The 10,563-nt window shown below is 50.7% G+C and overlaps 2 protein-coding genes across 2 annotated transcripts; both read left to right on the plus strand.

The window, feature by feature from the left end:
• Positions 1-5,508: 5,508 nt before the first annotated feature.
• Positions 5,509-6,876, plus strand: LOC120843271. Its single transcript, XM_040214576.1, has one exon. It carries the CDS (start codon positions 5,509-5,511, stop codon positions 6,874-6,876), a length of 1,368 nt encoding a protein of 455 aa, XP_040070510.1.
• Positions 6,877-7,012: 136 nt separating this feature from the next.
• LOC120843270 lies at positions 7,013-9,253 on the plus strand. The gene has a single exon (XM_040214575.1). It carries the CDS (start codon positions 7,013-7,015, stop codon positions 9,251-9,253), a length of 2,241 nt encoding a protein of 746 aa, XP_040070509.1.
• The last annotated feature ends 1,310 nt before the right edge of the window (positions 9,254-10,563 follow it).

The raw sequence follows: 10,563 nt of genomic DNA on the forward strand, positions 1-10,563 counted from the left end.
TAACCTTACCGTCTAGCATTGCACGCCGCTGAGTGGGCAAACTTTCTTGTGCAAATAAAAATTATTATTATTATTATTATTATTAGTGAGGTCCAGTGTTGACAAAATAGTGCCTCCAAGCACGCCCGCCACAAAATCTGCTACAGCCCGCATCAGATTTACCGCCAGTTTTTCAACCGCGTTGTGTTGGCTCGATTATGCCTTAGCTTTGGAGCATCCAGAGTTCTGCCTCCACTGCGGTACACATTGCAAACGGAACAGGGCTAGCCTTCAAAAAGCGCAGTGCTGCATCTTTTTTCAGATCCAGGTTCACCAAGGGTTCTTTGTGCCTGCTCATCCCTGGGTCAAGAGCTTCCTCATGTGTCAGCAACGCGTCATCTAGGGTCTTGCCCTGGTCAAGGTGGTAAGCTACTGTCTACCTCAAACTCCATTGGTCTCCCTTCAACTTTGGGTAAGACCAGATAATTCTTGACCAGTACATTATTCAGTGAAGAAAGGGAGAAAACACAGGCGAGCTGGCGAATGACAAACATAGTAAACCCGAGACTTAGGAAAATAAAAAAAAATGAAATGAACATTGAAGTCTCGGACACAGGTTTATTCAACAAACACCGCCTTATATACACGTCCATACCTCCTTCACAATCCACCCTTTGGCGAATACGTGCTGCCACCTAGACACGCGACTGGGATCGAGAATAAATGGCTAGAAAACAACGCGCGCACCAGGCCTCTCTAACCTGTTCGACACACAAAACGTGAGCCACATCCTGTTTGCCTATTGAGCCGCTGTGAACTAGATACGGTTCCCCCAAACTTGCCTTTGTCCCGATCGTGGGTTATTTTCTGTCCCGAAGTCGACATGAAGAAACCATTTTCCCTCTCTGCTCGGCCAAAGGAAAAGAAAGAAGGTAATAGAACCATTTACTCTCAAACCAATGTTTCTACAAAAGATCCTACTACTAGGTGTAACATAACTTCCAATCATACCCAGCACACAAACAAGAAACAAAAAGGACATGAAACCCAGACACAAAAGAACAGACCAAAACAAAGGACCTCAAACCGCAAAGACTGCGCATGCACTAGATGCCTCGACTGCCTTCACAGCGCTTGCAGTGAATGAGCACTCGTGCAACCGCCATGGTGTGATCCAAAGCAAATAGCTCACACTTGTAGAATCTGGCTAACAGTCCATGCTAAGGGGAGATGAAGCATAGAAAACTGCAGCTCTAGGCACAAAAAAAGAAAAAAAAAGAACCTGCCACATTGAAAGAATATAGGAACAGGGATGGGGGCAACGAGTTTGAATTATGTGGGGGATGGAGAATATAGCACCCCTGCCCACCTGTTCCGACGCAACTTCGCACATAAACCGAGCCTATTTCACCCGATCTGATCGGCATTCCTAATCAGTTTTCTTTTCATATGTTCAGTGACAATGCAAGCCAGTTTTAAATACTCTACTGTTATAATATTACTTTTCCGTACTTCTCTCTGCAACATTTTCATGGCGAGCATACTGTTCTCCAGATCACGAGAGCCGCGCACAAGTAGCGAGCCTCAGTTTGGGCATCTAGGACGTAGTACGTAGCAGTTGTGCGTCTCGTACGCACTGCAAAATCTGCGTAAAACGATCCAAACTTCTTTCAGCAAGCGCTGTGAGCCAAAGGGGTATCGGAGGTCGAGTGTGTTAGCGCACCGCAGCTCGTACAGCGAAAGGTCCCGCTGCAAGGGATCCCCACCCCCACCGCGTTTCGATCTGTTGTGAGGCACATACCCCAGGCTAGCAGTCGTACTGTAGTGGCTAAATGTTCTCATATACAGCCTGAAACGGTGTCGCCAGAACCTAGACAGGCCGATCGCACGCTATTTAAAATAGTGAGCGTCTTATTTTCTTCCGATGTGCCCAAAATGACGACAGTGCATGCGATTGAGACCAGCGGACAGGTGGGCTACCACTCTTGCCTTCGAATCGTTCGGGAGTCGGGCACCTGCATTTGCACCACGATCGAAGAAACAGAAAGAAGCGATGTCAAATCACATTCACACAGAATCACTCCAAGCTTCCTTGCTTGTGCCGTCAGCCGTATCAACGCTAATCAAAATTAACAACGCCTGCCGCGCGCGTTCCGCTGCTCATACAAACAACAACAAACAATCAGGGTATTTTGCTGCAGAAAGTCACTTCCGCCAGTTTTAGCGAAATGCGGAGCTCAACTGGCTCAACCCCTGCTGAACCGACGTAATTCAAGGTATTGAGTTTGGCGTAAGGGTAGTGTGTTTGGGTTATGCGAAAAAGACTACGGTATTGACTATGGCGTACGCCGAAATGACTACGGTATTGATTTTGGCCTACGCCATAACCACTACCGTAGTCGAAGCAGAGGGGTAGTGAGATCGGCGTCCTACACCGGCAAGACGTGCGCAGTACGCTTACGCCTTCTTCTACTTCAGATCGCCGCTGTTGCATGGGCCGGTGAACCAATGTATCATCGTCAAACCTCGGAACCGCGCGGACCGAAAGGCAACAACCAGTTTTCATCGCAGCACCCAATATCAGCGGTTTTTCTGCACGATGCCTGGCGTGTCTGGTGGCGAAGCGGTACATCGTATGACCACAGCCTGCAAAAGGACGCATCCCTGACACTTCGGACGGGGTTCGGCGCCGGCATGACGTGCCCAGTACGCTTACGCATTCTTCTACTTCAGATCGCTGCAGTTGCATGGGCCGGTGAACCAATGTATGATCGTCAAACCTCGGAACCGCGCGCATCGGAAGAAAGCCAACAGTTTGCATCGCAGCATCCAGCATCAGCGATTTTTCTGCAAGATGCCTCGCGTGTCTGGCGGGGAAGTGGTACATAGTATGACCTCAGCCTACAAAAGGACGCATCACTCACACTTCGGACGAGGTTCGGTGCCGGCAAGACGTGCGCAGTACGCTTACGCCTTCTTCTACTTCAGATCGCCGCTGTTGCATGGGCCGGTGAACCAATGTATCATCGTCAAACCTCGGAACCGCGCGGATCGGAAGTGTGCTGTTACGGCAACCTAGTTGAGTTTGGACTTGCTAGGGTTAGCCGCATCGCGTTCGCATCAGTCTGTGCCTTGTGTGTTTTTCTTCCTTTTTTGTTTTGGACTCGTTCGATTTGGGATCACCATGTAACGCGCTACTACGAAGCACCGTCTTTTACGGTGGTTGTTATGGATATAAAAGTACAGTTTTTCCATGACATCCAGTCGTTCGCCATCTGAGAAGTGGTCGCTCTAAGGCGCGCCATGGAATCAGAATAGTAAAAGACGGTGAACGCCAAGTGAGCGCATCGGAACGTTAGGCCTCGCCACCTTGGTTCAGCTCGAACACGAACGCGGGACGCCGCTACGCAAGCTTGAACGAGATGGACCCTTCGGACGGGGACTCGGCGGCTGGTCACGTGAGTGAGAACGCCATAAAGGATCAGCCGCCAGAAGACTCGAGACCGCGAGGAAAAAAAAACGTTGTCGCACAAGGCCTTGCATAACTACGAAGCGAACCGGGACGAGCAACGTCAAAAGCTCGATTGCGTCTGGGAGCGCATCGAAAACGATCTTCGGGAAGTTAAACAGGCTAAAAACGCCGAAACGCAGCAAGCGGCGACGGGCGGTATCCGAAAAGAGTACGGTCGTTACCAAGCGCAGTCGGAACGCTACGTGGCCCACTTGTTGGGGATCAACGCGGAACAAAGCCAGCTAGAGCTAGCCCTACAGAAGACTGCGGATTGCGACAGTGCTCGCGCGGTTCAGAAAGCCTTGATGGACACCGGAAAGACGCCCGACCGCGCCACGAAGTCTCGGGACTCGGAACACGCTAACTCGGAGCACTCGTCGAAGTCTGCCGGGCCACGACTTCACGGCTCGAGACGTTCTGGAGGATCGACACGTTCGGAACACTCGATTGCGACCACGACAAGCACGGCTGCAACGAGGGCACGCGCCGAGGCTGCAGCGGCGCGCACTCGTGCTTCTTTCACCAGAAAGGAAGTGGCCATGAAACTTGAAAGAGCTAGGCTCGAAGAAAAGAAGAAGAGTGCGGCTGCGGCTAACGAGCGCTGAAAAGCAGAACTAGACGCCGAGTTACAGATCCTACAGCTGGAAAGGAAAGCGGCTGCTATGGAAGTTCAAGCAGAAATCCTGCAAGCGGCGGCAGAAGAGCACGGCGGGGAGCATCGCTCTGACCGAACCATCTCAGATGTATCAGAAGTCCGTGCTCAGCGCACTGTAGACTATGTGCACAACCAGGCTGCCGTCCACAATGGCTCAAATGAACGGCCCGCAGAGCAAGTTGCTCCAGAATTGAGTGGTGTGCTGAAATACATGGTTCGTCGAGATTTGGTCAGCACAGGATTCGTCAAGTTTGATGACCACCCCGAGAAATACAGAGTATGGAAAGCCACATTCAAAAGTATAGTGCAAACTCTGGAAGTTACGGCAAAGGAAGAGTTAGATCTTCTCGTGAACTGGCTGGGCCGTGAGTCTTCGGTCTATGCAAAGAGTCTGCGTTCAGTACATGTCGACAACCCCGCGGCGGGGTTAGAGATAGTCTGGGACAGACTGAAGGACTGCTACGGGCGACCCGAAGTAATAGAAGATGCGCTCTTCAAGAGGATCGGAAGCTTTCCTAAATTCTCCGACAAAGACACTCACAAACTACGGGAACTGGGAGATCTGCTTCTGGAACTGGAAGCCGCAAAAGCTGATCCCCACTTGACAGGACTCAGCTATTTGGATACGGCAAGATGGGTGAACCCCATCGCGGAGAAGTTGCCACACCGTCTCCAAGAGATGTGGATCTCGAAAGGCTCAAGGTATAAAGAAGATCATCACGTCTCTTTTCCCCCTTTCTCGTTCTTCTCGAAGTTTGTCCGAGACAAGGCCAGGATGCGGAACGACCCGAGCTTTGCTTTCGGCACAACGGGAAGCACCTTTCTGAGGTTCCCAAAGAATGAGAAGGTCACGGCAAGAGAAGGCTTCAGAAACACGCCCCTTTCAGTCCATACGACCGACGTTACTCCAGAAGCCGTCGACCATTATTCGCCAGCCACAGCCGAGAGGATGGAGGACCCTAACAGACAGTGCCCTCTTCACAAGAAACCTCACCCTCTACGAAAGTGCCGTGTGTTCAGAGCGGAACCACTGCAAGAACGCAAGTCGCTGCTGAAACAATTTGGGATCTGCTTCAGGTGTTGCTCCTCTACAAACCACCTCGCAAGGGACTGTAAAGTTGTGATCAAGTGTGACGACTGTGACAGGACTGAACATACCAAAGCGCTTCACCCGGACAGTTCCAAATCTTTGTTTTCGAGCCTCAGACAGGATCCCGAAGACGATAGCATTCATCACGGACTACCACCTGACATATCTTCCAAGTGCACCGAGGTGTGTGGCTAAGGTTACGGTGGAAGGTCTTGTTCCAAGATTTGTTTGGTGAGTGTGTGTCACTCAAGCGCACCTCAAAAGGCTGTGAGAATGTATGCCATCTTGGACGACCAAAGCAATAGGTCACTGGCAAGGACAGAATTCTTCAACCTCTTTGATGTCCAGGGAGAGAGTTCGCCATATACCCTCAAGACATGGGCTGGAACAGCAGAAACCACAGGAAGGAGAGCCTCTGGGTTTCTGGTTGCAAATATTGATGGCAGAGTGAAACTACCTCTCCCAACCCTGACTGAATGCAATCAGATGATCAACAACAGGAAGGAGATTCCGACACCAGACGCTACACGTCATCACCCAGATCTAAAGGCTATAGAGAGCCTCATACCTCCATTGGATGCGGAAGCTCAGATTCTGCTTCTACTGGGAAGAGACATCCTGAGAGTCCACAAGGTGCGTCAGCAGTGCAATGGGCCTCCTGATGCGCCCTTTGGTCAACGACTAGACCTAGGATGGGTGATCATAGGAGACGTCTGCCTAGGTCGCACATGCAAGCGGGACTGTGTCACCAACTTCAAGACAAACGTGCTCGAAAATGGACGACCCTCCCTTTTTGAACCATGCCGTAACCATTTTCTCGTCAAGGAGAAATTCACTGGTCCCGTCAATCCAACCCAGCACGTACCACCTAACCAAGGTGTACCCATCAAAAGCTACTCTGTCGAAGAAACGACAGACACGTTGTTCCAGACGACGAAGGACGACGACCAACCAGCTCCATCGGTGGAGGACAGAAATTTCCTAAACATTATGAACAATGAAGTCTTCAAAGATGAGTCATGCAGTTGGGAAGACCCTCTTCTTTTCCGCGTGCCAAGACCTCGGCTTCCTAATAATAAGGAGCTTGCACAGTCTCGTCTTGCATCACTGCGACACACACTGCAGAAGAGACCACAGATGAAGGAGCATTTTGCGACATTCATGGACAAGATGTTCAGGAATGGCCTCGCAGAAGCCCCACCGCTAAGAGAAGAAGAGGAATGCTGGTATCTTCCAATCTTTGGTGTGTATCACCCACGCAAACCAGACGAAACCAGGGTCTTGTTCGACTCAAGTGCTCAGTTCAAGGGAACTTCTCTGAAGAATGTTCTTCTCACAGGACCAGACTTGACCAACAGCCTGCTGGGCGTCCTGATTCGTTTTAGGAAAGACCTCTTCGCTGTCACCGTGGACATTCAGCAGATGTTCTACTGCTTCCTGGTACGAGAAGACCACCGAAACTACCTGAGGTTCTTGTGGTTTCGCAACAATGACATCCACGACAAAGTGGTGGAATATCGGATGAGAGTGCATGTCTTTGGTAACAGTCCATCACCAGCAGTGGCTACATACGGACTCCGGAAGACAGCACAGGAAGGAGAGGAAGCATTTGGAAAAGACGTCAGGGAGTTCGTCCGATAGGACTTCTACGTAGACGACGGGTTGAAATCTCTCCCTCCGGCAGATGGTGTTATTGACCTGCTGAAACACACGCAACAAATGTTGGCAGTTTGTAACCTAAGGCTTCACAAGATAGTTATCAAACAGCAGCAGAGTGATGGAAGCTTTCCCCAAGGAGGACCACACAAAAGATCTAAGGGAACTCGACCTGAGTCATGACATTCCACCGATCCAACGCAGTCTTGGAATTTGCTGGGACGTAAAGAAGGACGTCTTCACCTTCAGGGTTCCAGTTCAGGACACACCATTCACCCGGCGTGGTGTCTTGTCAATGGTGAAAAGCGTGTACGACCCATTTGGAATCGTGGCTCCAGTTACCATACAAGGGAAGTCTCTCCTACGGGAACTCGTCACAGAAACCTGCGAGTGGGATTCCCTACTTCCTGAAAACAAGAGGAAAGAGTGGGAGAACTGGAAGGATTCCCTTCAGGCTTTCGAGCAGCTAGAAGTGCCTCGCACTTATGTGGCCGTTTCACTTAGCACGGCTCATCAGAATGGAGTGCACATCTTCTCAGACGCCTTGACCAAGGCTGTAGCAGCTGTGGCTTATATGAGAACCACAGACTCGGATGGTGCGTGTCATGTCGGCTTTATAATAAGCAAAGCTAAGCCAGCACCACGTCCACAACACACCATTCCAAGGCTCGAACTGTGTGGTGCGGTACTGGCTGTGGAGCTGGCAGAGCTCATTCAGAAAGGGATTGACACACAACTAGATGTGGTGCATTTCTACACCGACAGCAATGTGGTTTTGGGCTACATACAAAACCAAACGAGGAGAGTTTACGTGTATGTCGGCTACAGGGTCGAACGCATCAGAAAATCTACACAACCAGATCAATGGCATTACGTTCGGACCGATGCAAATCCTGCAGATCTTGCTACAACATTCGTGCCCGCAGCCCGGCTACAGGAGACGGCTTGGCTGACTGGTCCAGAGTTCTTAAATCGTCAAGAAGTGTCTTCATGCGTCTTACAGAACGAGTTTGAGCTGATAGACCCAAACACTGATACCGAAATCCCGCCCGTAGCAAGCGTCTCAGCCACCAGTGTGACCACAAATGGACTCGGGACTAATCGTTTCAGTCGTTTTTCAACCTGGCCTAGACTGATGCTTGCAGTGGCATACCTCATACGTGCTGCTGGCAACTTTCGGCGCCCTTCTTGTGCCGAGGAAGCTGACCTGTCACGTGGCTGCCTTCGAACAGGACAGCTATCTGTCGAGCATTTGTCTCTTGCAAAGAATCTCGTCATTCGCTCCGTCCAACTAGAAGCATATGCAAATGAGCTCGAGTGTTTGTCACAAGGGAGAGGAGTCCAGAAATCAAGTCCACTTTGGAAACTGAATCCTTGTATTGATGACAAGGGCTTGCTGAGAGTCGGTGGTCGCCTCAACAGCGCACAGCTGAGTCAAGAGGAGCGGAGACCTCAAATAATACCTGGTAAACACCACGTCGCCTTGCTGCTCGTAGGGTACTATCAAAGGCAGATCAAGCACCAAGGTTGCCTCATTACTGAGGGAGCAATCAGATCCGCAGGTTTCTGGATCATCGGAGCAAAACGCTGCATAGCGTCGTACATACACGGGTGTGTCATGTGCTGCAGACTGCGAGGAAGACAGCTGGACCAGAAGATGGCAGACCTGCCAGTTGATCGACTCAATACAGAACCTGCATTCACATATGTGGGGGTTGACGTGTTTGGACTATGGAACGTGACTGCACGTCGAACTAGAGGTGGAGAAGCCAGCAGCAAACGCTGGGCAGTGCTGTTTACGTGCAAGACCATTCGGGCGGTCCACATTGAAGTCATAGAGTCCATGGATGCTTCAAGTTTTATTAACGCTCTCAGGAGATTTTTCGCACCCGGAGGACCTGCGACACAGCTGCGATACGACTGTGGAACCAATTTCGTCGGAGCATGTTCTGAGATCAACCTGAGGACTAGTGGTCTCGACAACGACAAAGTGCAAGCATTCCTTTCAAGCCAAAATTGCAGTTGGGTGTTCAACCCTCCTCATTCTTCCCACTTTGGAGGAGCTCGGGAGCGGATGATCGGAATCGCACGTCGTATTTTGGATTCCATGTTGTTAGAACACAGACCGAGCCGTCTCAGCCATGAAGTTCTGGTGACATTTTTGACAGAAGTTTCAGCAATCATAAATGCTAGACCTCTTGTTCCGGTTTCGATGGATCCGGAATGCCGGGACATCTTGTCTCCGTCTACACTCCTTACCCAGAAGGTTGGTGGAGACACGTTACCACCCGGCGAGTTCAACGTCAAGGATCTCTACAGAAGTCAGTGGCGTCAAGTGCAGTGGTTGGCAGACTCCTTTTAGCACCGTTGGCGACGTGAGTTAATGACAACGCTTCAGAGCCGTCGCAAGTGGCAGGATAGCTGTCGAGACCTCAAGGAAGGTGACATTGTGCTCCTAAGGGATAAACAGGTTCACCGCAACGAGTTGCCTATGGGTGAGATTGTGAACACTTTCCCGAGTGCAGACGGAAAAGTACGGAAAGTCGAGATCAAGACGGCGACCAGAGGAGAACTAAAAACTTTCCTACGGCCAGTCACTGAGACTGTCCTTCTCATCTCAAAGGAAGACTGATCCAAACTTCGGTGCGTTTCCAGTTTGTAAACGTTGCGTTATAATGTCATAGTGGTATCTCGTGATACCAGACGGGGTGTGCTGTTACTGCAACCTAATTGAGTTTGGACTTGCTAGGGTTAGCCGCATCGCGTTCGCATCAGTCTGTGCCGTGTGTGTTTTTCTTCCTTTTTGTTTAGGACTCGTTCGATCTGGGATCACCATGTAACGCGCTACTACGAAGCACCGTCTTTTACGGTGGTTGTTATGGATATAAAAGTACAGTTTTTCTATGACATCCAATCGTTGGCTATCTGAGGACTGGTCGCTCTAATGCGCGCCATGGAATCAGAATAGGAGGAAAGCCACCAGTTTTCATCGCAGCACACAACATCAGCTGTTTTTCTGGGAGATGGCTTGCGTGTGTGGCGGCGAAGTGGTACATAGTATGACCGCAGCCTACAAAAGGACGCATCACTCACACTTCGGTCGGGGTTCGGTGCCGGCATGACATGCGCAGTACGCTTACGGCTTCTTCTAAGTGAGATCGCTGCTGTTGTATGGGCCGGTTTACCAATGTATCATCGTCAAACCTCGTAACCGCGCAGATCGCAAAAAAGCCACCAGTTTTCATCGCAGCACCCAAAATCAGCAGTTTTTCTGCAAGGTGCCTGACGGGTCTGGCGGCGAAGCGGTACATCGTATGACCACAGTCAGCAAAAGGACGCATTACTCACACTTCGGACGGGGTTCGGTGCCGGCATGGCGTGCGCAGTACGCTTACGCCTTCTTCTACTTCAGATCGGTGCTCTTGCATGGGCCGGTGAACCAATGTATCATCGTCAACCCTCGGAGCCGTGCGGATCGGGCAAAAGCTATCAGTTTTCATCGCAGCAACCAAAACCAGCAGTTTTTCTGCGAGATGCCAGGCGTGTCTGCCGGCGAAGCGGTACATCCTATGACCGCAGACTGCAAAATGACACATCACTGACACTTCGGACGGGGTTCGGTGGCGGCATGACGTGCGCAGTACGCTTACGCCATCTTCTACTTCAGATCGC

Source organism: Ixodes scapularis, unplaced genomic scaffold (genome assembly GCF_016920785.2).
Source record: "Ixodes scapularis isolate PalLabHiFi unplaced genomic scaffold, ASM1692078v2 PGA_scaffold12__126_contigs__length_90152505, whole genome shotgun sequence".
Classification (NCBI taxonomy): domain Eukaryota; kingdom Metazoa; phylum Arthropoda; class Arachnida; order Ixodida; family Ixodidae; genus Ixodes; species Ixodes scapularis.

Excerpts from the sequence above, each read along its gene's own strand:
- LOC120843271 (XM_040214576.1), top strand. The coding sequence starts at position 5,509 with ATGTATGCCATCTTGGACGACCAAAGCAATAGGTCACTGGCAAGGACA.
- LOC120843270 (XM_040214575.1), top strand. The coding sequence starts at position 7,013 with ATGGAAGCTTTCCCCAAGGAGGACCACACAAAAGATCTAAGGGAACTC.